The 27,742-nt window shown below is 40.5% G+C and overlaps 1 protein-coding gene across 1 annotated transcript in view; it reads right to left on the bottom strand.

Annotated features, from left to right (window-relative positions):
• Positions 1 to 94: 94 nt before the first annotated feature.
• The window catches only part of SLC2A13 (solute carrier family 2 member 13), a 145,298-nt gene continuing 117,650 nt past the window's right edge, over positions 95 to 27,742 (bottom strand). The window contains exons 8-10 of the mRNA XM_059471898.1: positions 7,890 to 8,011; positions 7,617 to 7,769; positions 95 to 6,486 (exon numbers count right to left, since the gene is read on the bottom strand). Coding sequence (XP_059327881.1) covers positions 6,260 to 6,486; positions 7,617 to 7,769; positions 7,890 to 8,011 — 502 coding nt within the window. The 3' untranslated portion in view covers positions 95 to 6,259. The remainder of the gene's footprint in view (positions 6,487 to 7,616; positions 7,770 to 7,889; positions 8,012 to 27,742) is intronic.

Genomic DNA, 27,742 nt, shown 5'->3' with positions numbered 1-27,742 from the left:
CCATGGCCTATCTGAGCTCATTTTGCTGAGCAATGTGAAGCTGCCACTCTAAAAGGCGACCTGAATACTCAAACAAATGAAACCTTGACAAAAATTCTGTAATTAAGTATTTGACCTTTTATTTTGTTCATTTACACTTCTGGCACTGACAATTCTTTGAAGATATTTATTTTTATGTAAAGACCAAACTTCATTAAAGCAATCATAAGTCAATTAAATAATTTTACATCACTTAAGTTTCAGAAAATGTACAACACTTTCATACATTATAGGCTTGACCGGTTGGAAATGGAAATGGCACATTTTCAACATGGTTAAGAAATGACTTGGACAACCCAGCAAATTGTTCTGCCAAAACCTGTTTTGTACTGAACACCATAACCCGTGCCCAGGGATTACAGTGTGCCTGATGGCACCATGTGCACATTATTCAGCATGGAATTATTACCATCAGCTTGGTCCCCAGCAATGTCTCAGATATTCTAGATGGCATTTGTCCCACCCAGATCCAGTGAACCATTTTGCAGAGGAGTGAGATTCACAATGGAAAGCAGAGACATGACTCGTGCCACTTCCCAGGGACGTCCCGGACCAGCAGGACACTGAGCACATGGAGAATATCAAGCACATGGATAATCCCATCAGTTTCCCAGGGACTGCTGGAACACTGGAAATCAAACAGATGGCAGGCGTGCTCTAGGCAGGGCCTGCAGTGTAACCCAGCACCATGAGACCACCTCGTTTCACACCTGCTGAGCATCCGTGAAGTTTCTCCTGCAGAAGTCACGATGATGGTCATACATTCAGTCCTCTCCAAAGTCTGTGTAATGTTTAAGGCAGCAAGAGAAATTTGCCTTTATTTTAACACTTCAGAAACAGATGGTTCCTTTAGAAATAGGTGGACAATATTCACAATTCATCAGTATGCTCCTTATTTATATAAATGTCATGAAAGGCCAAAGCAAATTCTGACAACATTTTTCTCAACAAAATCAAGGAGGTTAACTGAACTGGAGTTGAAGCTTTAAAATTACATGTGCAAGATCGTTCACATGTAACATACTGTCTGGGGACAATGTGAAAAAGCAGGGATTTAGATGAAGTCTGTATTGTTGAGGCCTGACTCTTGTCAAACTTCCCCTGGCATGAGTGAGCTCTACTGAAGCCAACGAGTGAGCACCTCTGATGAGAGGTGTAAGATTAAAAACATGCCACGGTTCACACTAACAGGTCATTGTGGCTAAAGTATATTCTCATATACAGAACTCTGCAACACTATTAACATCCATTTACAAAACACTACAGTGATGGTTATTGGCACATAAAAAACTCCTTCTCTATATGAAAACATACACAAAATAGATAAGAACTGCCTTTTTTTCAGACTTTTAAAATCTATATATAGTTGCCTTTGAGGAATCTTAACCCCCAGTATCACAAACAACAATATTTCTTTAACAATGTTCACCTAGAATTTTACTGTGCTGACATTTGAAACACTGCCACAATCTAGACCACTGTGGATTACGCTTAACTGTACTGTACACAAGGTGATGAAGATTGATAGAAAACCACTAAGATTTTTGCACAAAAGTATGACTTGTTAAAATCCAGAGAACAATTGAGTCACTTTATAGGCAGCAGCTACATGTAAGCTGTAAATGTTACCCGCAATAAAAACACATTTTGCCATAAAGCACATATTGTGGCATTATCTGCTTCTGGCCTGGTACACAAAGCTTGATTCTCTTCCCAATGCAGAGGAATGGATTTGGTTAGCTTGATTCTCTCAGAAAAAAGTGCACAGATATCTTACTCTTTAAAGTGCATTGCAGAACCATCTCTTCTGCCTTGATTTCTACCCCCAGATCATTCTCTGCTGTAAAGATTCTGCCTGTTCTGCAGTAGTGATGTTCAGCCAACAAAGCCAACAGTGCAAGTTAAATTTCAAAATGACCATGTTAGAAGAGCATCACCAAGAAGTAGAAAGCTGGGTAAAAAATGGAGAAGTACAAGGTCTGTCTTTCCCTTGCCCACTGAATGCCTGTGGGACTGCATGGCCTAAGGCAAGACCCTTGCTTCGGGCCTGTAGCAGCCCCTGAAGGTCAAAACTTCTCCCCAGTGCTCAGCCCAAGTGACTACAAATGGCAAAAGAGATTTCACCAAGGAAAAAACAACTTTGTCAAGTCCACTGCCACGTCCTCACCTCCCAGCAGGCATGGGAGAGCAACACTAGAGTGCTTCTTCTCCTGACAGCCCCTCCATTCCTATCCACAGGGCCAAGCCAAGTCCCTCGCCCCATCATCCCCACCCCACGAGGGAGACAAGCAGAGACTGCTCCTGCTGCCTACAACACCCATCTCTACTGAAACTTGACTTTGTGGTGCCTTTGGTGCATCATTTCCCTCATCTCCCCTCCCAACCCTAACTCCTACACAAGTGAAATGTGGCATTATCAACCCATCCCTAAATGAGTTGTGTTGGTTTGTGTTGGAGCAATGGTCCTTTGTGATTCACCCTTTCTTGCCCCACCATTTCTGCCAGCGTTGTCACTGCACCTCCCAGGGAAACGTCCACAAGAGAGACCAACACAAGGTGCCAACACAGCAATGAAACTCCAGCCCCCAAATGGCTCCTGGGCTTTGCTTTGACTCTCTCTATTTTCAAAACAGGTTTGGTTCTCTTGTTAAAAGATTATTTTGATCAACAAAGTGACGAGGGGAAGAAAAAAGTGCCAAATTATCTCAAATTATTCAGCATGGTGAACAAAATACTAAACGCAAATTACCATGAAATTAATTTTAAAATATTAAAAAATGCATCAGGACTTGTTTCTTTTATATCTGGTGTTAGCTCACGACATGTAGAGTTGGTGGATAATTCAGAATTAAAATATCTCAAATTGTTCTGTATAATCAACATGCCCAACTCTACCAGCAGTATTACTCTAACACTCCTGATGCACAGAATACCTGAATTAAGTGTGCAGTCCTTGTGAAGAAACAATTTCACATCTTCTGCAAAAAGCTTTCAATAAAAGAATATTGTGCTTAGACATGTTATTTATGCTACTTCATAAATGAAATTCTTGTAATAAGAAATTACTCATTTACACTGTATTTTTATGTTTTTATCTGGAATGTTACTAAGTCTACCTTTAGCAAAAATCTCTTAAAACTTAAAATACTCATAAATATAAAAAATATTTGCAAAATAGAAACATATTTCTAATTTTCTTCATAAACTCTAAATGTTCACAGATTCTAAAAATAAAACCCTACAGCATAAGATTAATTTGAAGTATCTGATCTCATTTTTAATACACATGATGCTTGGTTCAGTGTTTGTAAGGTATGGAATGCTTTCTTGGTGTGAAGAAACCCTAAAAGGAAGACTTAAACCCTGCTCTCCATATGCACAGAACAGGGAGGGACAATAAAGAAGCCAATGTATTTTGTACCCTCGTGGCCAGCAGCAGTGAGGAATAAATGCATGTTTCAATTGCTGTCTCTAGGGAGAAAGGACAGGGGATACAAACCTTCAGGAAAGTGTTTTCAGTAAGTTTAACTGTTTTCTCTTGTGTTGAGAAAACGAGCCCAGCGCTGTATGCGACCGAGCGCCCTTGGGGAAGGTCCATGGAACAAGGCTGGCAGACGGGGATGGTTCTTCTGTTGCTAAAAAGCCCCAGCACTGCCTGCAAAACAGAAGAGGCTGCTGACCCCGTGACAGTGACCTTTCCCGTGACTTTGCTGCAGTTCTGGCCAATCCCTGCACCTTCCCTCTCCCTGTGACACAAGAGAGGTCAGCGCTGTCACAGGGCCGGCACTGGGACCTGGCTCCCACTCCTGACACCCCAAGCAAGGGAATGTTCACTGGGGTGAAGGTGAATGTGGGCTTGTGCTTTTTGGGGCTGTCAGAACCCTAAGTCCCCATCCCCAGAGGCCAGAAAATGCCCACTTAAACCACTTAAACTGTGTAAGCACAGATTGGCTGTTACACACCTATTCACACACTGCTCTAGGTAACAAAACTGCTTCCAATTCAGGTCTTCAAACACCACTTTTTGGTCTTTCTCCTTGAAACCATTTTGTTATTCTCTCTGTGCCAAGTATCTAATTTTCCCATTTCAGGTACTGCACCTTCAGTGAAACCTTCAAAGAGGTGACAGCCGAAGGGAGACATCCCACAGCAGGGGCATTTGTAGGGAGGTCTGAGGACCTCAGCATCTGCAATAGACAGATCTGGAGATCTCAGCATTTTCTACAGCTGGTGCTTTCAAGCATAAAAATATTGTGCGCTTAAAAGGGAGGCAAGATGGAAGGCATGAGAATCCAGCCCTCTCACCACACAGGAGACGTGCAAGGTCGAGCTGCTCTTTGCAAAGATTCATTTGAAATTCCCTCTGTCTAATATGTTTCTCCCTTTGAGCTCCAGTCAAGTCACAGGAGGATTCCTTAAAATGTTTTCTTTCCAAAAATATTTCTCTGATTAAGAAAAAAGAAAAAACAAAAAAAAAGAAAAAAGAAAAAAACCAAAATACACCCAATCCCTGAAGGTCAATGATTGGAGAATAAGAACTCCCCCCACAGAAGATTAGATAACATAATGTAAGGCTTCTTTACAAAACAAAACCCCACGTTATCCAATAAAAATAATTTAGTAACAAAAGTCCAGGCTTGGTTTTGATAGCAACCCAACATTAAAAACATTTTTCAACCCAAGAAAAACCCACAAACCAAATCTATAAAAGCTAATGAACCTAATGACTTCTTTAATCTTTACACAATGAAAAATAAATGTATTTTTTACCAAATAAATGGGTGTCAGCCCACAGGCAGAGGAATTTTCCCACATTCTTTCATGAAGCAAATGTTCCAAAGATAAGAATTTGAATTGTTGATGCTTTCAAACTCATATCTTTGAAGACTTAAAGCAGTGAGGACAGGACAAAGAAAAAAACAAATAATATTTTTATGTAGCTGCATAAAATTCAATTTGCCAAGGCAAGCAATCACAGCAGGTGAATAAAATACCATTCATATTTTCATTACCATGCTAAAGGCAGCCAAGTTAGTTTTGTGCCTGACATTTTCTTGACAAGCTTGCAATGCTTCGGTAAGGCAATTAATATGAGATGCAGGCTTCTGTGCATGGCTAATATTTCTCTTTAGATCCAGCAAGACACCAATTGACTATGGAAATCTGAAGAAAAATGTGCTGGGAGTCATTTACTCGGCACATCTGGAGATAAACTGAAGGCAATAATCATTCACATGCAAAAGGCGCAGGAGGGATGACCACTGTGCATGGAGCAGCACAAACCCTCTCCCCTCCTTCTCTTTCTTTTAGCTAATGGTATTTTTATGTTCAAAATTAGGCACAAACCAATATGTTCACATGCTAAAAAGGAAAATGAACATTTATTTTTTTTTTAAACTGAAGCCTCTATGTTGTACCTAGCAATATATACCAGTACATTGTACGTGTGGCCACGTACTGAGCTCTGTTTTCCTGCTGTCAGTAATCAATTTTGGCAGTTTTTCTCACAAACATCAACTCCCAACTGCAGCATGTACTCAGGAGCAGCAGTGGGTGGATAACCAGGTGTAGCACAGGCACACACCACCCTAGTAAACCCCCATCCAGGTGAGTATGGCTCTCTACTTGCTAGCTCAAATAAATAATGGAAATTCTCTCTCTTTGGGTAAATTTGGGAAATGTCCCTCTGATGGATACAGCAGGTATTTGTATTTTCCCAATCAGTTAAACCTTTTAAATCGTTACTATTACAGCAGCTTATGCATTCATGCTTTGTCATACTGCACAGCAGAGCTTCTTCCTTGGCTCCTATGGGATGGGGACCCAACAGCTGTTAGCTGCTTTCTCATCAGCCAAACGATTTTTTTAGGTTTTGTCAGCATTGGAGATAAGGACAGCCCCTGACCATCTAGGATAGCCTTCTGTATTCATCTGGTACAGTGCACCCTACTAAACCTCTGGGGATGGTGCAGTGTCAAAAACACTTGGTAAAGTCACATAACCGTGGAATTCAATCTCTTTTGGAAGCCATTGCTTTCAGTTATCAAGAAAACGCTAGCATATTGAATTTCCTCCCAAATGGAGCATTTTTGAACATGAAGGCATTTTAAAATACACAGTAGAAAGGAGAACCAGACCAGAAGCAGGGCAGTGAGGTCATCAGAGAGCTGCTTTTCCCCCAGAAGGCTTTTAAATGATTAAATACATCAGCAGCTGAAAATTATTCCACATCAGAAGCATCATTGTCAGAGAGATGGTAATTACTTCCCTTCACCCGAATATACTCGATGTACCTCCCTTCATCAGAATCTGACATACCACATGTACATAGCCTGTTTTCAAACAGAGATTCAATTTCCTCCAGTTTTTTCCCTTTAGTCTCAGGAAGGCAGCCATAGATGAAAACCAGTCCCAAGGCAGCAAAGCCTGCGTAGAGGAAGAAGGCTCCTGCAATGTGAAACCATTGTCACAGTCAGGTACAGAGGTCCCCACCCCTCCTCTGTGCCAGGCCAGGGGAGGGGCAGAAGCAGCAGGCACAGCACATTTTGCTTTCACACAGCAGAGTGAGAAAGCAAAGGCTGGAGTGGCAGAGTTACAACAATGAGCTGTGGGTGTGGGAGAAGGACTCTTTACTGCCTCATTCCTCACCAAAGTAAATTGACAAAGGCAATTCCAATTCATGTGAAAGATTATTCACATCCTTTCTGGGCAAGTCACTCTGCTCTTAAAATAAACAGCAATTAGACAATCACATGCCCAAATTAAAAAAAAAAAAAAAAAAAAAAGCAGATGTGAAAGGAAAGAGCTTTCTTAGTTTGTCTTGACAGTGAAGGACACATTAAGACAAGTCCTCAAAATGAAAATCTCTAGCAGAAGAAATGAGTCAGGATTAGAATAATGTTTGTGACTTTTACACCTAATTATTATTTAAAAGTACATTGTGGTGACAATACTGAGAAAGAGCTTGTTCCTGCCCACAATCCACCCTGCCTAGAGGGGCAGAGCAGGTAGCAGAGGATCAACAAACATTTACCTAGAGTTGGTACACTGATGGCTCAAAGGAATAACAAGCAGAGCTGAAAGGCTCTGCACTAGTAGGGATGTGAAGGTCACAACAGCTCCCTGGCAGATTAATGTGATTTAAATGACTTGTACCTGAGTGGCTGAGCAGTAACCTGACAAACACTCCACAGGGTCCCACAGACAGCACTTATCAACAGCTGCATTTCTGCAAGGACCATCTGATACTGGCCTTGGATGTCACCATAAAGTGGAAAACTGCAGATGCGTCACCTTAAGTGGGAGTCAGCATTATTTCACTAAATCAAAAGTGGTTTTTTGCAGCTTCTCTGTTTTAATCAGCTGTCAGGGTTCTCAGTTAAGGACAAAAATAAATGCTTCTTATGAAATCCAGACCAAACTCTATAATCCAAGCAGATCTGTAGTCTTATGAAACCACAGTGGGTTGAGAACACTGCTTTGACACTTCATAGCAAAACCAGTGGAGGGACCCAGAATCCAGAGAAAATCTCTGTGCCAGTGGCAGTGCTGCACACATGGACAGAACTGTGACTTACCATAGTATGTCAGGTATTCAGCTGTATGCAGAAATGTCAGTGACACGAGCACATTGAAAACCCAGTTGACTCCAGAAGAACATGCATTTCCTGTGCTTCTGGCCCAAAGTGGATAAATTTCAGAATTGACAGTCCAGGGCATGGGACCCATCCCTAAGAATCAGGAATAAAAACATCAATCTGACTTTAATGGCTGGACTCAAAAATAAATTTAACATGCAGGTTCACTGTTTGACATTTTAAACTTATATGCAAAACCAAGTATTTTCTTACCAGGTGCAAAGAAAACCAAATACAAAATAAGGCCCAGAAGTGCTGTCCAAGAGTACGGAGTGGGGCAGAAATTGTATGCCCAAAATAAATCTTCCTTTTTGAATATGGATTCATTTGAACACCTGAAAATCAACAAAACTCCTTTTTATTAAAGAATTTTCAGGGCACTAGTTGACATTGCAATAAAAACATGGCAAGTAACATACAAAGTCTTTGAGCAAAGTTCAGAAACGTGTTTTTTTCTCAAGCCTGGTCTTAGGAAGAGTAATCAGCAGAACATCCCTGAGTTTAAACACTTACCTATTTACAGATGTCCTTCAAACAACCAGTCATTACTACAAAAATGGTGATACCAAAGCCATCAAGACCAATTCACAGGAATATCACACAGTGCAAAACGAGCTGCAGCAGCAGGACTTGAGATAAAGATGTTGCACACAAGGATTTAAGGTCAGATGGAAGTTAGTCCTTACATCACTGCTCAACCAACTACATGTGGCACACTTCAGGAGTAATCAGCAATGTCTTGGAGAGTGCCAAGGTCAAGAGAAGCTATAAAGAAAAGAGGTGTGCATTTTCCTTCCCACACAGTGAAACACTTTAAGAGAATGTAGTGCTTGTAATTAGCTACTGAAAGAAAATATGTCTCTATGCCAAGGACCACGTGGGAATTCCATATTTCAAGGAATAGGTATAAGATCAGGTATTTCCTTCTGACTGTCAACAATATTTTAACAGCACATTCACAACTTTATTTTTGTCTAAATTTTTTTTGAATTAACATTTGTTTAAAGGAGTAAGTAATAAATGTAACTAGTGAAACTTTTTAGCTGCCACCACTTCAATTGCTAGAGATTAAAAACCCCATACTTTTGGAACAGAGGACTTAAAGAGACACTACTCTTTCATATGCTAAGAAGAAATCACAGTGAGCTGAATATCTGCCTGAGTTATGATTTCCAGATCAGTTGAGCACTTATGGGAAGTATGTGACCCTCTTGACAGTAGGGAAACCAGAATGAAGATGCCTGCAACAGGCAATAGGTGGGCAACAAGTTGTGGATGGTGGTGTAACAGGCACCCTGCAATGCTTCAGAGTTCAGCAGCAATGTGCCAAGCACTGGTGGGCATCCCCCCAGCACTCCTGGGGAAGAAATCTTCCCTTTGTCACCATTGATGAAAGGACAACATTTAAAGCAGGATATCATGGTGAAGTCGCAGACCCAATTTCCCCCTCGCCCCCTTGCTGAGTGAGTTCTGTCAATCAGGCTTAACATTCCAGCAAGGCCTCGTGTCGTTGGTCAAGTTCAAAGGATGCAATTCAGGCCTGGGGGTCATTGGCCTGTCTAGGTGTCCCTTGTCCCCTGAGATCCTCCTCCTCCCACCTGGTTGGTGCTCACCTGTCCCTTCCCCTCCCCCTGTCCCTGGGCTTAAATTCAGCCAGAACCACGTGCTTGGTATTCTGTTGGAGCTGTTACCCAGATTCAGATGTCTGTGACCATGGAATAAAACTCTGGATATAAACCCTCCGACGGAATCCGCTCCCTTTTCCTCTTCACCCTCGCCTGAAGCCCTTCCACCTGAGGTAAACTGGGTTTCTACAAGCCTGGGTTTGTTTCAGTGCCCAGCTGCAACCTCCAGCCAGGCAAAAGTGTCTCTGAGGTGAAACACCACAGTTGCTGCGTTTGGCCCAGCAGCAAGGGTCAGACGAGCTCAGGCCCAATCTTCCTGGTAATATTGGGATCATATTCCAATAGTTGGTAAAACCCTAATGCTTTCTTAATGGCAGTAACCTGTAAGATTTATAGTTCTACTTTGCACTGGAGCATCACCTGATTAAGTGGAGAAATGCTGAGCTCTTAGTTTGGGGTTGCCAATGCAGCCAGGGCTGCCAGTGCACCTTCCCACCCTTCCACAGCTCTGCCTTGCTGAGTTCCCCTGGAAAGGCCATCTTAGCCAGGGCATTGATTCGTTTTCACCCTTGAGGTGGAAAGCACAGAAAACAGATCAGCTGAACTCCCTCTCCAAGACACATCCTCTGTGCCTGGGTGCAGACTGGCCCACTGCAGACACAGGAGTGCTCAGCTTCACACTGCTTCAACATCATCACTTCTGCTTCTTTTGCTGTTACACAAATTTCATTGCAGGTGTTCGTAATGAATACAAGTTGATGAGCACTTTTAAGCATCTTGATGCTGAGATTAATTTCTCCATTCTGCCCAGATTGGCAGCTCTGCAGAGAGGTTTCTCTCAAACAAAACTGTAAACGAAGACATACTTGGTTTATTATCCTGCATCCACCTCCATGAGCACAAACCAGCATGTTGATTCACACAGACACCACTGCAGGCAGGTCAGTGTGTTTCCTTCCCCTGTCATCTTTCCCCAGTTGTGTCCTGCTTTTGACAGATTGGAACACAAATGATACAAGGGAAAACCAGATGTCTCCAAAGCCTCCTGTGACTGAGCCACTCATCTATTCTCCACTGTCTGCCCCTAACAGAGAGGAAATTGTGTTGCTAAAAAAGCAGATTCAGTGCAATGAAATGGGAAAAACAGCACTTGAGACCAGATTAAATAGAAACATGGCAGTAATAAACTGTGCTTTGCTTATCCTTCAGTTGTAAACCAGCATGGTACACATAGTAAAGGCAAAGACATCTGCATTTGCTGGCATCTTGCAGTGCTGGGAATGTTAAAAAAAATAACACTTCAAGGCTGGAGATTTGTTCAAGCTCTATTACTGTCATAATTCTACTATTGCACCATTGTTTATATAGGACCTATTATTTTGCTGAAGAACATACTTAGAATTAGCATACAGTTTATAACCAGAGAAAATTTTGAATTTTATCCAACATGAAGGGAGCATATATGATGGAAGCAGAGGAGTAGCTACCCATCCCTTCATAAACTGAAATACAGAAGAAAATCAAAGAATCATAGAATGGTGTGATCTGAAAGGGACCTTAAAGGTCATCAAGTTCCAACCTGCACCTTCCCTGGGCAGGGACACCTTTCACTAGACCAGGTTACTCAGTGCCCTATCTGAACTGTTCCCTGAACACTTCCAGGGATGGGGCATGCACAGTTTCTCTGGGCAGCCTGTTCCACAGCCTGGTAACATCCCTGTTGATGGTGGCCAAGAAGACCAATGGCATCTTGAATACTGGTGTCAGGAATACTGTGGCCAGCAGGAGCAGGGCAGTTATCACCCCACTGCACTCAGCACTGTAGTGCACCTTGAATCCTGTGTTCAGTGCAGGGATCATCACTTTAAAGAGGGCATTGAGGTGCTGGAGCATGTCCAGCCAAGGGCAACAAGGGTCATGAATGATTTAGGAAACAGATCTTATGAGAAATGGTTTGAGGGAGCTGGGTTTGTTCAGTCTTGAGGAGTGTCAGGGGGCATCTCATTGCTGTCTCCAGCTACCCAAAAAGAGATTGTGATTAGATGAGGGCTGGACTCCTCTACAGTGACTGAAGTAAGAGGCCCAGGGGAAACGGCCTTAAGCTGAGTCAGGGGAGATTAAGGGGAGATAGAAGTAGTTTTTTCCCTGTTAGAGTGCTCAGGCATTGGAATGGGCTGTCCAGAGAGTGTTAGAGTCACCATCCCTGGAGATGTTTAAGGGGCTGATGTGTTCTAGTGGTTACAGGGGTAGTGCTGGGCTGGTCAGACTTGATCTTAAAGGGTTCTTCCAACCTTGATGATTCAATGGCTCTAGAAGGTTCCCATGGGCCCAGCTGTCAGGCCTGTGCAGGCCCCTCTGGATGGCATCCCTTCCCTCCAGCATGCTCACAGCAGCACAGAGCTTGGTGCAAACTTGCTGAGGGCACACTCCATCCCACTGTCCCTGTCATCAGCAAAGATCCTAAACAGCACCAGCTCCAGTGCTGACCCCTGAAGAGTGCCACTTGTCACTGGTGCCACTTGGTCATTGAACTGAGTGACCACCCAGGCAATTCCCTGTAAATGTACAAGTGAAATGATGCAGTCAGGTCCTGGTGCAGAGTTTGCATGTACCAATAAGCTGGGCAACAGTCACATTGGTACAACCAGTGAGGACACACCACATCATAGCCTCTGAAACTACTGCCAGACCAAAAACATAAAAAATGCTACACTGAAAACCTTTACTATGATTTTTTTTCAGCTAAATGTTTTCTGCAGGCTACTTAAGATGTACATCAGTTCTAATTAATGAAAGCCTGAACTACCAACAGTTGATGCAAAAAATTCAACTGACTGAAAATAGATGAGATTGGTAGATTTTCAAATTACAAGCATTATATGGTCAGTTTCAAAATCACAGAATCCACTTTCTATCAGATATGGTCTGCAGCTCAAAAGAACTAAAGCTTTTCTCCCCATCTCCTTAAATTATCTTCACATGGCACATAAAAGAAGGTAAGAAAAGAGCCAGTGTGGGGAATCTAAAATATTATTTGTAATTACAGGAGGATGAAACAGGATAAAAACCACTTCCCTTGATGATTGATGTAAATTTTTGTAATACTTCAGCCATTTTGGCTGTACAATAATTCTGAAGCACAACACTGAAAACCCCAGTGTGAGAAATGGCTGGGCAAGACACAGCACAGGCATAAGACAGAGACCAATTTGATTTTCTTCTCAAATATCCATTAATTTTTGCTTTGCTGTGCAATAAGGATTGTGTAGCCCTAAAGATATATATTTTGCTTGGATTAATTGTTTCATTGTGAACAGTTCAAATGTTTTTAATATGAAAGCTTCTGACTTCTTACTGTCTTTTAAGCCCTTCAGAAGCATCTTAAATTTAGATCAAAATCTTAAATTTAGATCAAAAATCTTAAAAGGTCAAAATTCAAATGAAGTCAGACAAAGGAAATTATTTTTGAAGAAAAACACTAATGTGATCGTCCATCTCTGTAAAATGCTTGTTAGAACAAGCATATTTCCAAATTACATATTCTGCTCTGAGATAGACTTTGACATCAGGTGCTGATTGCACATAAAGATTTTATAGTTAATTCACAATTTCACTAATCCCCCATTGCTTTGTTCTAACACAAGTAAAACTACTTAAGGACTGCTCTTATGCCAGCATTTTGTGCCTGGGTTATCAGGATGATGATAACCTACAATTTGCCAATTGAAGTCTCAAGTGTAAAACAAATATATTTGATTTACTAAAAATCTACTTCAAGGAGATTTTTACAGTCTCCTGTGTAGAGTGCTGACTTTCATACCATGGCAATCTACTGAACAATATAAACTTATGCCAAGTTCATTCAGTCATATTTTCATCTGAAATCTGTCATGGAAATGACAGAGGACAAAAGAGACACAATTTAGAGTAGCTGCTGTTTGGATGGAGGAAGGTTTTTGTGGATGATGCTTGGGAACAACTAAGATTATTTTTCCACAATCAATTACTTATCCTGTAGAAGAATCTGAATCTCAACATTTGGATTAGTTCTCATAAGTTCAAGCTCCTCCTCTTCTGCTAAAGATATTTAATTGTCTGAACAAAGCCCCAGCTACCTTAGAGGCAGAATTTAGCAAGATACCAGATGAACTGTGTAACAACTCAGGGGTAGTCAGACATGTAACTAAGGAGAGCTCTGGAAACCACCTCTACCCTGTCCATCAAGTGGCCTCCCAAACCCACCCATGTACACCAAAAATAGTTACATTGGCACAACCCACAGAAACTAGTTAAACCATGAGGAATAATTTCACTATAAATCAGCATATTCTGCTTTAAGGAAAAATCCTTGCTCCTTTTTTATACACGTGGTAAGACGCTGTCTAAAGCATCAAGTGAACTGCAACTCAACCTGACAGATTACTTTAAACCTGACTAATGTTAGAATCAATAATTTCTAAGCTTTCCCACAGTTCCCTAGCTACTGTGGTCCATGCCTCAGAAGCTCCACACCTCTCTGGAGAAGTCTGCATTTATCACTTTGACTTTATAGTTTACACAGAGAAATAATTAATCCATTAAACCAGATGTTAGCTAAAAATTTACAGATGAAGCTTCTTACACCAGATGACAGCAACTGAAAAACAAAAAAACCCCTAAAAATCCCTAAACCAAAACAAAAAAAAAAAAAAAACAAAATCCCAGACAACCAGAAAAGAACAAACATACAGCCTTGAAAAACTGTTGCCATAAAACTTCATGGGATTCAGCTACACACTGCTTAACCTTCATTGCATAAAATACAGAGTTTTGGGACGCTTATTGATGCCTTTTGCTATAACTGGCAAAGAGTTTTAAAAATACTAGTATATGTTTCAAAAACCTGGAAAAATAGTTTAGTTCACAGCAAAGAAAGGAAATTGCACCTCAGTAGATGACTGGTGCATCTGCATGGAATGGAAGAAGTCTTTATCACACTGACACCCCCCCCCCCCGCTACAGGATCTATCCATTATTTTATGATCTTAAGAGCCTTTTCCAATCTAAATGATTCCATGATTCTCAGTGATGTCAGAACACACACCTGCAAGAGACAGCACACTGTTCTCATCTCTGTCCTGGCTACCTGATCACAGATGAACATAATTTTTAAATATTATTATTTATTTATGTAAGAATCTTTAAGTTTGAATTGAAACACTTTCACAAGCTGAGAAATTTCAGCGTTTCAAATGCATCTGAATTTGCCTGATAAATAGATTGCTGGAGCTGTTATTCAGTCTGAGTAGACTGAGCAACAGCCTGGAAACAGAACCAGTTTTTCCCCATGAGAAATAGTTGCTCAAAATTAATCACATCAAAGGGGTTCTGAACTGTTTGCTGATCTGGACATTTCAGTACTTTTGTAACCACCTATCAGTGGATTCTCAAGTGTGGACAACACAGTTGCCTCTGTTGCCAAAGGAAGAAACTCAGCTGTGTGACAGTGCCAGCTCGACACTCCTGAGTGCGGTGTTGTGAGGTCCCCAGACGAGGTGAGAGATGAGAATTTGACTCCAAGTTATCAGAAGACTGATTTATTATTTTATGATATGATATGAAAATGACATCCTAAACCTATACTAAACTACAGAGAAAGGATACAGACAGAAGGCTAGCAAAGAAATGATAATGAAAGCTCAGGGCTGACTCCTCAGAGTTTGACACAGCTGGCTGTGATTGGCCATTAATTAATAACAATTTCACATGCTGGGTCAACAATTCTCCAAATCACATTCCAAAGCAGCAAAACATGGAGAAGCTGAGGCTTCTCATCTTGCCAGGAGAAGAAATCCTGGCAAAGGGATTTTTCATAAAATATCACGGTGACACCTGAGCTGTGGGGCTGAGCAAGCACCTTTGGTGGGATTAGATAACTCTAATCTCCCAATTAAAGATGCTCAGTTTGGTATTTGCCTCAGACTTCTTTTATCCTATCCAGGCACCTTGCAAGTCCCTGTGGCTACCTCCAAGCTGTCAGCTACAATTCCCCACTCTGCTGTCACACCCCAAGGGTTTCAGGCTTCATTCTCCATCATATCTGCCAGGAGGGGAGAGAGACAAATCTGCTACTGCCAGAACTCTGTCCAACAGGCTTCCCCATCATCTTTAGTGCACTCCTTACCTTGGGAAATGGACTCAAACCAGGAAAATGCAGAATAATGTTTACCCAGTGCTAAAGCCCAACCATTTCAGATCTCACAGCAGCTGACAGTGCTCTCAAAAGCTGGGAGCAGAAATAACTACACACCAGATTTTTGTTATAGGAGACAAAATTACCCTCATTGTACTATACAGAGATTGACTTATTTTTCTTCCCAAGCTTTCTCCTCCTCTTCCAAAGTATAAGATGGTCACAAAAAGTGTCCAGAAACATCTGATGTCTCTGTGCTCTGCAGTGTCCTTTCCTAGTTCTAATTCTGATTCTGACTGGACACACTTGGTTAACCCCAGCAAAAATTAGAATTAATTAGTAATAATTAAATTGTATGATTTTGTAATCATAAATAATTCAAATGTTATATTAATAGCACAGGAACTTGTGAGAGGTCATGCAACTATGAAACATAATCAACTGTTCATTTAACAAATACCTAGTCATAAGTACAGAATTTTAATGGGCAGAATTCCAATTAAAAGCTGATCAAAATGCAAAAACTTAATTAGTTTTGAGCATAAGCATCTTAGCTGAATACCACTGTCCTTCATGCATTTCTGCCTGTGATCGTTTCAGCTACTTCAATCACCAGATAACAGGTCACAGTGTCTCCATGAGAAGACACAAGAATATATTTTTTGCAACTTGAAACATAATTCTGTGTATTTACAAGCTAATAAAGTCTATGAAAAAGCAACAACAGAAGAGTGAACCATTTCAGGTAAGGCTCAGAAGGCAACAGCAGGTAATGTAAGACTTCTGTCCTTTTCCCCCTGTCAAGGACACACTCCAATGGTTTACAGAAAACTTATATCTGTGTACTTTAAAGATTGAAATCTTCAGTAACTTTTCCTGCTTTTTCATATGTAGCATACACTGATTCAAAAAATTACAAATAATCAGTGTGTTTCACAACCACTAAACTGTCTGACAGTTCTTATTGAAATATTCTTAGTATGCAAATAAATCTTATGTTTGTCCATTCAGCATTTCCTGTTGCTAAGGTCTGTGGCTCTACAAGAAATTGTGCCCAGTGGTCCACTGGGATTTCACCTCTCATCACAAAACTTTTATTTGTTCACGTCCTTGCACAACTTTACTAACCATAAATCTTTTATTCTCTTTCAAGACAAGTTCTACTATTTCTTGTAACTTCCAAACTAATGATGTGCATGAGAACCCCAACTTTTTAAATGCTTTATAAAAGGTGAGGTCCAGCAGAATGCCCTCAGTAAGTCATGAAGCTTCCTAGATTTCAGTGTTGTTTTTAAATTAAAAGTCTCCGCCAGTCTTCCAAATAAGAAAGATCCAGTATGAGATAAACAAACATTTTAGTTCAGTCCTAATTCTCATACTGAAATACTTCAGCTAAATGCAGCAGTTCCCATTATTTCTTTCTTTCAGGTATTATCAACTCTTGAAGAACTTCCCAAAGGTGCAAATCAACAAAGAATGTTTAGAAATTTGATTAAATATGATGGAAGTGATAGTACCCAACATTTTGAAGCCTTTGCTATGATCAATAGGTATTTTAGTATGACAGTAATATAAAAATATATATAAGAAACCCACTACATTCTACCAGATGGAGTGGGGAAAACTCCATGATGTGGTAGAGGCAAAGACCCACAATTTGGGTGCTACAACACTTTTATACTTATGTATTCATGTGCAGGTCTGGATGGAGATGTGATGTCACTTGCACACAGAATGGCCAGTGGGACATGAGAATTCCTGCTCCCACCACCTTGGTGGCTGCCACAAAAGCTCCATTTAATTATGTTCACTGCAATCAAGTACAAACTGGAAAGAAAAACATCTCATGCAACAGTAAGGGCACAGACACATGGCAAGCTCTTGTAAGAAATGACATCTGGGAATATTTAACTGCTTGTGAAGTAGATGCCATTTCACAGATTTAAAATATAAGCACAAAGCTGTCTCTGCATGACAAGCAGCAAAAAGGTATCACAGGGACATTCTGGAAACAGAATGAGCTATTATTTCCCTCTTGGCAGCCATCATGGTTGAGAAACACTTGTGGACTCCTTGTGACCCCAGAATGGGCTTTAAAGATTGTTTAGTGGCTTTTCTGTGGTTATACAGAAATAGTTTCCTTTTGGAACAATCCATTTCAGCAGTGAGCAGGCACATCCAGTCTGGCTTCATCCAGTCACTGCCAGCTTCCCCTGCTTCTCTGAAAGGAGGGAGTGCTCATTAATGATTTCCCCATTTCTTCTGAAAGGCAAACCTTTGGGCAATTTCAGAGATGAGCACTAACTGGGAAGAGTCCATCAGTCACCTTGGGGGCTGCCAGAGCTAACTTGTGCTGCCTGAGGCTTTCTAGCAAAATCCAGACAGATTTAGTCACTCTATTCCTGCCTACAGGCAGGCAGGCTTCATTCTGTTGGAGCTGTTTCAGGACAAAATTGCTTATAAATGTAGGAGATTCAAGTACTTTTTGTTAAAGACAGACTGGCATCAAGATCCAAGACAGACTGGCTCAGTGAGAATCTCACTTGTGTGCAGACCCCTCTCTGTACCTCAGTGCTCCTGGGGTCCCCCTGAACTGCAGCTGCTCTGCTGCTCCTGAGCTTTGGTGGGAGTTCTGGGTCATCCCTGCTCTGACATCTTGGAGAGCTTATGGATGGAGCACCAGACTGCAACCAAACTACTGACAGAACTGGGGTAATAGAAGAACTTCTAGCTTTTCTTTCCAGATTTAAAAGCATTTAGTCTCTCTGATTGCAGCATTGACACCCAATAATAAAATTACTGAAACAAACTGGTCTGAAGTTCATGATGTCAAATGCAGCACTTTGGAATTTCATGCAGGCTTACCATAAAACAAATATCCACCTGATGTTTAATCTCATTTGTTATTTCACCTGACCTTACATTTCATTTTCTTAATAAATATAATTTCCAAAGTTCTTTTGGCTATAACAGAAATACCAACCAGCTGCCTAATCACTGCAGAAATATCAGTCCTCCCAGGTGTTGCCTCTTTTGAATGCTGAATAAAGACAGATAGCTCCAATGAATACTGGTGGGAAGGGCTAAGTGTAGGACTCAATAATAATAAGTATCAACATTTAAATGTTAACTGAAGAAATATTAACAGACCAGCATGCAAGAGCTGCTGGCCTGGCAAAAGAAAGTCTATTCTCTAAAACACAGGCAAAGACCAGCTGCAAAGTAAAAAAGGAATATTTTCTACTCCATTAGTCAAGGAACTACAAGACAGCTCAAGGTTACAATTTTAGACATCTGAAGTTGATTTAAACAAATTCCATCCAGACTTCCTATTCTTATAAATTACAAGTAACCTTTATTGATGCTTGTGCTGTCCACCATGTGCCAGTGGTAGTGTCAAAGGAATGTCATAATGTCAAAAGCATCCCTTGAGTTACAATTGTCAAAAGCATTTCCAAGACTGTGGTAATCAAAGACCAAAGAAATCAAGGTGGTTGCTGTAACTGTAATCAAGGTAGCTCAGAAAAATTCACCCTCCAAATGAAATAGATTCTATATTACAATTTTTTTTTCTTTTCTGAATACTTCCAAACACTTTAGAAAACAATAAAGAGAAAAATATGGATTGTTTTAACTACCCCAAAGTTTTAGACATACAGAGGTACTGTAAAACCTGTACCTTCATGTTGAAACCTGGTACGTGAAGTTAGCAAGGAATGGGAAGATTTTATAGTTCAATTGAGAAAAACAAAGCAAATCCCATCCAAACCTCAACCTCAAACCACAGATGGGACACAGTGACACAATTCCAGCACAACCTGGGTCTGCTCTGTGTCTCAGGCACACTGCTGAGGCTTACAGATAATTTATTGCTTATTCCAGGCAGCAGACCCTCTACCTCCCAGCCAAAGAAGCACTGTGCAGAAAGAATTTTCCATAGTGCTTTAATACTTTAGAACCTCAGTTAACCTCATATTTCAATGGGAGCTGAAGAGAGAATAAAGTATCAATCCTTTGGAAATTTTACTGAAACAAAAGGAAAGGAGGGGGGAGACTTTCTAAATTTCCTTTTCTTCTTGAATTTGAGACAAAATACCACATAAGGACAAGGAGTTTAAAATAGAGATCAATATTACATGCATTAGCATGTCTTTTTAGCACGTCCCTGCTCTGTTAAATTTCTAGTTATTGACATACATATAAATTTTATATTTCAACAGTTCTAACAATAACATTTTGACCACCATAACCTTCCATCTGAGTACTGAACTGTGACACTCGTTTTCTGTAACAGCAACTTACACACAAACATTACATTTTCACTACTGCCAGCAACTGTTTGCCATCACAACTGAAATGTAACCAGACAATACTTGAGATCTTGCATTCATTGTTTTAAATAGATGATGGAACATTATTTCTTAGGCAGAGCTTTTCCCTGATTCCAGTAGGTGGCAATAGCTCTGCCCTAAAGAGCTCAGAGAAACCTGTTTCAGAAGGGGAATGAAGCACTGCATCCACACCCATCCCTGCTGTAGAGAGGCTCTGAATTAAATCACCCAACAGAGCTCTCCAAAGAAGATTCCTCTGCTGTCAGCCCTAAAATTCACTGCAAATCATTAATGTTGTAATTGAAAATGGAGCCCTAAGGCTCTAAGAACACTTAAAACAAGATAATTATTTCATGCCTGATTTGTGAGAGCGAGCACTTAACGTAGAGTGCTGCTCTGCCTTGATTTGTGCACACAACTGCAATACCCATGCCTAATCTAACGAATTTTATAAAATATATATATGGTAAGTGGTTTCATTATCTCTGGTGTATGAAATTTATGAGCTTTGGGTACCAAAGTCTTCATTGTTATATGCAACTCAACAGTCTGGGATGTGACTGTTGAAGAACTTGGCAGAAATCAAAGTAATCATCTATCTTTCATGGCCTGACATCTAAAAAGAGTTTGACATAAATAAGTGCTTTTTAACAATAGCTATTTTTCCAAGAAAATGTGCTAAATGGGAACACACCCCACCTGAATCACAGGTTTGAAAAACTCAATAATCATGCAGAACCTCAAACTTACTATTGTCTCTGCAAAGCTAATAGACAGCTGTGGAAAGCTGCAGGACAGAAGGAATTCTGTGCATCCTGCAAGGAGGAAGAAATGCTCAAAGTGCTGCTGTTGAGAAGTAACATCTGCCACCTCACAGCCTGCCACCTCCTAGCCTGTACCAACCAAAGAGCTGAGTTAAAATAAGGTCACAACTTTAAATCAAAGGAATCAATAATTCCAGTTCATCTTGTGCCAGGAGGGATTGATGTTACTGCCTCCATTCAAAGGAAATGAATGCAAACAGCACATGCAGTCATTTCAATGACTTAAACTAATCAAACATGTTGAGTAATTCAGCAGCCCTACTGCAGAAATGTGTTATTTTCCCTCAAAAGAAAAAAAAAAAAAAAAACAAAAAACAAACAAACAAATAAAAAATACCCTCTAAAAACTTAATTCTTTTAAGAAGGGAAGATACAAAAATTTTACTGAATCCCATGTTGTGATTATTGAAGAATTACTTAGTATGGAACAAAGGTATGTTAGATGTGGATTAGGGATGCTGTTAAAGGTACAAGCTGCCGTATGGATTTTTGGGTTGTTGAATGGTCTTTTTCAGTAAAAATCCTCTACCACATGGGTCTTTCCAAAATATTTTCCACCCTCCAAACAGAGACAACTTAATTTTAGTAAATCCATCTCACAGCATAAAGGAATCTGCTGAGACAGTCTTCACAAATTATTTTTATATAAATTCAAACTTTATAGTCAATAAGCAAATAAATGTGAAAAACAGCTATTGGAAATTCTCCCCTCAGATAAAAAATGCACATGCTCCCAAACACGAGCCAGTTCCCTTTCCTGGGCTCCAAGGCAGGAGGGGAAATCCCATCTGTGGCAGCAGCAGCTCCCTCTGTGCCCCTCTGGGGTGCCCCGGGATGGGCAGAGCTGGGCTGAGCTCTGCCCTGCTCAGCACGGCCCCAGCAGGGACACACGGACAGCTCTGTCTGTCCCTAGGAGCATGAGCAGCTGGAGAAGCCAATTAGCAGCAGCTCCTGTGGGCAGTAAAAGACTCTCTAATGTACATTTCATAAGGGAGAGAGAAAAGCTGCAGGAATTATCCTCATACTCCAAGCACACTGATGGGAGACTGACAATTCTCTCGTACACGCTGGCATTTTTTCTCCTTTCCTTTCCCATCTCCTTTGCCAGCTAGGAGCAAACATACTTTTTGAACAGGGAACAAGAGTATTTTCCTTTTAGCTCCCCTTCAGCTGGCCAGAGAATGAATGAAAAAAACTGAAGGCTTGCTTCCTGAGCAGATGTATATTTAAATTTTGAACACCCTATATCTTCTTCTTTGGACCACTTTTAAAATTAAAAACACTGACTCAAATATTTTTCCATTTAAATAATACATTTTTTTCCAGCCAGCAGCATTTGATAGATAATGTTTTAGCTCGAGGGCCACTTTTGTTTTTATATTCCCATTACCTCAATGCTTGCATCTGAAGTAGTTGTACCAAGTAACCCAAATAGCAGTTGGCATCCCCCACCAGAATGCCTTTTAACCAATAACCTGGAGTAAGATCCAGAGGCATGTTTAGCAGCAAAGTGCAATAAAAAGGAATGGGTAAAGAACAAATTAACAGACAGTGTTTCAAACTAACCGGCCCTGCTTTAAAATCCTATTTTGTGCTGGGTGTCTCCAACAAATAAATTCTGTCTTCAGTATAAACACTAAACATTTCCCAGTCAGAGCACATTCACTTCATAACAAGGCTTTTCAAACATCCAGAATTTGCCACTGGTTGAGTAGAAATATCATGCTAGAGCTATTAATAGCAATTCCTAAGCAATTATCTGAAAGAAATGTAAACAATTTCAGTTTAGATTATTGTGTTGCTCTGGTCACTATTTTCGACTTAAAATGCAGCTACAATATACAAAGTACTTTATTTGTACAGGCATTAAATTAAAATATAATTATGTTGTAACAATAGCTAAAAAAATGACTTCCCTCTTTAGTAAGTTAATCAGTTAAAAAAAAGACAAGATTATGTTCTATTAAAGTTACAATAAAATTTCGCCCTCAATTGTGTAATTACACCCTTACAATATTTCAGCACATACATAGATTCCACCATCTTTATATATGCTTAAAAGGAGCTTGTTATGGTTTTCAGCTCCACCATGAAATAATTTCCTTTTAAAATAATTTTGAAGTGTGATGTTTTAAAGATTTGAGCAGGAAGAGTGGTTGAAAGGATCTGAACATTAAAATACCACTTATTTTACTACCTACTCCTGCATCACCGATAAGACAGCCTCATCAAGGATTAAGGACACAGTATTCTATATTAGTTTATCTATATTACTTTATTCTTCCTCTTTGCTCTTACCAGATAGCAGAAATGGCTTTAAAATATGCATATGAGATTTCTTAAGTTCCTCTTCCACATCCCTTTTACAAATCACACTGGTACATGCAACCATTAGAATGTGATTACATGTCTGATAACCTCCTCCCAGGAAAGACCTCGTGCCTTGGAGTTTGGCTGACAAAGACTGTAATCACTTTCAGATCTTCTTTTAATTTCTGTTTTCACACACTCACTAATATATATCAGATTACATTGTGCTGAAGTACATACTCTAAACCCAACAGGACAAACAGGATTGCACTCAGGCACACAGCTGCTCCAGGTTTTCATACTTACTAGCACTGGGGAAGATATTCAGAATACAGTCCTGCATATATCTTGATTTTCTTTTCTGAACAATATTGAGGCAGAGAGGGGGCATTTTATATTCTGGTTCCTACTGAAGTTATGAATATTTCAATTTCGCCAACATTTACCATATCAAGAGATTTCTCTAAGACTACTGGTTATAATCACAACTCTCCTGAATGCTGCCAACATACATGCAGATGTGAATATTCTCTTGATCCTGCTACTTTCCTAAATCCTTTATTCCCTCTACTATTGTTTTTTACATGGTAAATATGAGAACCATAATCCTATGTATAATCTTCATCCATTGATCTGACTAATTGGTAAGAGAAATACTAGTTTATCTTGTAATTACTGCTGAGTTAAGCATGAATTTTCAATGCAGACCCTTGTAGAAAGGCTTCAAATAATCATTTCAGCAATAAAATCTTCTAGCAATACTTTCTACATGAAAATGAAGCAAAGCCATGTCTACCCATGGACAGCAGAGTACTTAATTCCTGAAAGAATGCTCTGGGGCTAATCTTTCTGTGGTACCAGCAAAGGTCTGCAACACTGCTTCCCATGATATACTGAAAACAGATTCTCAGTCTTCAAATGTGTAAATTTGCCCATCCATTCTTTTTATGTTAGTCACAGGAACTTTTACAAATGTATCTGATGATGCAAAACAAGTGTAATGAACTTACATGTCTGTCTTTATCTACAAGGGGGAAAAGTAATGTGATATTTTTAGAAAAATCTAATGTTCTTACCAAGAAAATGTATTCAAATGATTTTAAGAGTCTCACCTGCTATGCATTAGACAACAGGGAGTGCTGCATGAATGTAAAGCTCCCCAGAACACTCTCGAGGCTGTGACAGACACTGGCATGTCCCTTGTTGGACATAACCCAATCTGTTGTCTGAGAATCCAGCTAATGAACTCCCATGAATTTATTTTTTCTAACCAGTGGAATCTAGTTAGCATCCAGGCTTGAATGCCAAGGTCATTAGGCACACTCCTGAAGCTGGGAAAGAGGGTTTGACTGCCTGCCTGGCCTGCTTGCTCACACTGCTCAGGCAATTCAAATCCACTTTTCCCCCAAACAGGTTTCCAAGACACATTTAAACCCCTCAGCAAACTGGCAGATATGAGCAACAGGCACACAGTGAAACATAACAGCATTACTGAGCATCTGTAAACATGCCATTAATTTTACATGGAAGGAAGATGCTCAGGAGAGCACTGGCTAAAGGAAAACAGAGCTTCCCAAAGACAGAGCTCTTCTGCTCTCTTGCCTTTGCAGTGGCTGCCCTTGGAGAGGAGACTGCTTCTTTATGTTGAGAAAAGCAGGATTCTCCATGAAGCATTAAACTCCCCTGGCACAGAGATGTTCCTCTAACAAAGTTAATAAAAATGGCTGAAAACAGCAAATCACTCAGCTCCTGTCTCTTTATAGATTTCTGTTCCCAATCATTCTCCTCTGGGGGCTGTGGAGACCTGCCAGCTAATTGTGTGGACAGGATGGCTCTAGGCTTGTCTCTGATCAGAGGATGATGTTATTATTTCTTCATAATTGTTTACTGTATAAAATCAACATCGTTCTCTCCAGAGGAAGATTGCTCAGAGTTGCTCATGAGAGCGTTTCAGCTCAGTTGTGGGCCTGCTGTCGTCTTGACAACATACTCATGTCAAGGTTAATGTCACATCAAGGCACTGTAAGTACCTCCTTCCCTTGCAGTTATTCTTTCAACTGTAAGGGTAGTAATGCAATTTAAAGTTTCTCCATTCTTGGCTGACCTTTAGGAGTATTGATTGCAATTACACAAAGAGAAATTGCAAGAGAGAAATTTCTCTGAGTACTGTGGGAATAATTGTAGTTGTGAGGAAAACCCCTGGATTTTGGGTTGTGTTCAGAAAGCACAGCCCTGGAAGCAATCACCTCTACATCTTGTCCTGGCTGAGAGAGGGACTCTACCCATGACCCCTCTTGTGCCACCTGAGTTTCATATGGGAACCTTCCCATTGCAACCCCATCTGTACAAGTGAGCTAAATCTTTTTATTAAGTTCATGGGGATTTCATAATTCAGTGTTCATGAAGAACAGAACTGCAAGGCTTTCTGAGCTACTGCTACGTGCAAAACTTCCCTAAATCTTGGGAAACAGAGTCCCAATGCAGAACCGTGAGACCACACTGAAAGAAAAGACACAGCTCTTCTTCTTTTACTACAAAGTAAATAATTTAAGAATATTCTTGCTCACTGTCTTGTAACCATCCTTTATGTGTCCCTGGGCAGAGCCTGAGGCAGGAAGATTTGCATGTCAACAGCTATTTTGTTAACTAGTTCAGAAATACCAAGGCAGCAAAGCACCTGCCTGTGCTGGTGCCCTGGGCAAGACACTCTTCCCTGTGTTATTCTAATACCAGTCAGGCTTATGTAACTGATTAAATAATAAAAAATACATCTCTGCTGCTTGAGGTACATGCATGATCTTACAGGCACACTCCCCATGCTGCTTAAGCTGTGACTTGGGCTCAGTCAGATTTATTCCTGCACAGTCTCTGTCCTCCCCAGGGCCACTGCCAGCCACTGAGTTCCCAACATCCAACAGAGCCCAAATGCTATATTCTTCTTGAAAAATATGTGGATGCTTTAATTGTCTCCCTGGGTTTCTATGACAACCACAGCAACATAAACAGCCTTGCTGGCAGCCACAGGAGACTCAAATCTCTCCTCTCTTCCCTCCCCTCCCCAGAACTTCGCAATGTAGAACACATCATAACCAAATAAATGCAATTAACAATGGAGGTGGTATCCAGTACACCTGGCTGGCACTGGGGAAATGCCTTGGAAATAAAATTACAGTATTTTATAGTAACAGTCAAAGCATTGCCCACTACAGCTATCAAAGTACTTTGGGACCAACAATGAAAAACAGTGCAAAGCTATAAATACATAAACAGAAGTTTTCTATGTCTGTCTGCATGGCTGCAGAGAGCTTTAAAAAATACATGACAAGGCCTTCTCTGTTAGTGCTTCTGAGCACCTCTCACCTTGGTGGTAGGTTGCACATCAGGAATATATAAGCCCCTGAGTAAATGTCAGGACAGTTGGGGTTCAGATGGCTGCAGCTCCCAGCTTTCCAGCAGGAAAATCATAAACAAGATGTGATCACAGCAGCAGCAAAATGCTCTGCATGGCACTGTCAGCCCGAGTCCAGGAGAAGCTGCTTCTCTAACTCCTTCATCAACATCATGAGAGCTGCTGCTTCTGCTAATGCTCAGACATCTGAGGTCCAACAAGTCCCAAACAAATAGCTCAGAAACAAATTTCTTCTCTCCTGAACAAAATTAATGGCCAAATAGATTTTCCATGAGCCAAGGGTAACCCTGGAGGCTTTAAGCCATTTAAACTCATTCATCTAACACCGGATGCATGAAGCCATTGGGACACACAGGAGTTACAAAAGAGGCTGCTGATAATTACAGCTGTCAGCTGTCCACAGCCCACAAAATCATCTCTCCAATTATTATATTACTTTCTGATCACCATAATGCCATGTATATTTTTAAAGTAATAGCCCCTGTATGTCTAGCTTGTGACAAAGTAACTTTGTGAAAGAAAGGGCAGCAATTTCCTTCACCAGTGCTGTAGTTTGTCTCAGGCTTTGTTCTCCCTATGCTGCCAGGGAGATACAGATGCCTCTGGCTGCTCTGAGACTCATTTGGAGATGGAACTGTGCTGTTTTCCCTGCAGCAATCTTTCCTTGGCAGGGAAATCCTATGGCTTTGTGGGATGATTTTGCTGTAAAGCAGACTCAGGACTTGAGCAAATGGAGCTGGGGGATGGTATGAGAATGTGATCCCCAAAACTCTATGGGGATTCCCCATGGCCAGTAAGCAGAGATACACCTATCTGTGAAGAGAAGGAGCAGAAGGAAAAGGCAGCAAAATGCTTCCCTCTTCCACAGGGCTTGGAAGGCACAGAAGACACCACCTGACATTGCACAGCTTGAAGGATCAGCTTTTTGAAAACGAAGGCAAGACAGAAATTAATGAAATAAACACTAGAAATGGTGAGGAATATTAAAAAAAAGAAATGTGGATATTTTATTGGTTTTCCATCTTTAGGCAGGACTTTCATAGTGGTGACTACCAGTATAACATATATAAAATTGTTTCATTTCCTTTTGAAGGATTTTACGCAGGGTCCTCATGGTATGGAATTCTTGCACATGGAAAGACTGCATTTTGCAATATGAAAAGGAAATATTTATTCTCCCCTAATTTGCTCCAACAGGCTGTAGAGCAAAGAGTCTACATGAGACTGGATCACGAATATTAAATAGTTGCTTATGCCCACATTTACTGTGATAAAAAATAGCACTGGCTAATGAAATAAAGTTTAGTTTTATCTATCAACTATTCATAACAATTTTTTGTTTGCATGTATGTCTTTCTGCCTTCTAGTGTGATTCTGCTAATTACAGACAGGCTA

Source organism: Ammospiza nelsoni, chromosome 5 (assembly GCF_027579445.1).
Source record: "Ammospiza nelsoni isolate bAmmNel1 chromosome 5, bAmmNel1.pri, whole genome shotgun sequence".
In the NCBI taxonomy this organism is placed as follows: Eukaryota; Metazoa; Chordata; class Aves; order Passeriformes; family Passerellidae; genus Ammospiza; species Ammospiza nelsoni.
Note: the sequence above shows the minus strand (reverse complement) of the source record. Positions and strands in the feature narration are given on the sequence as shown.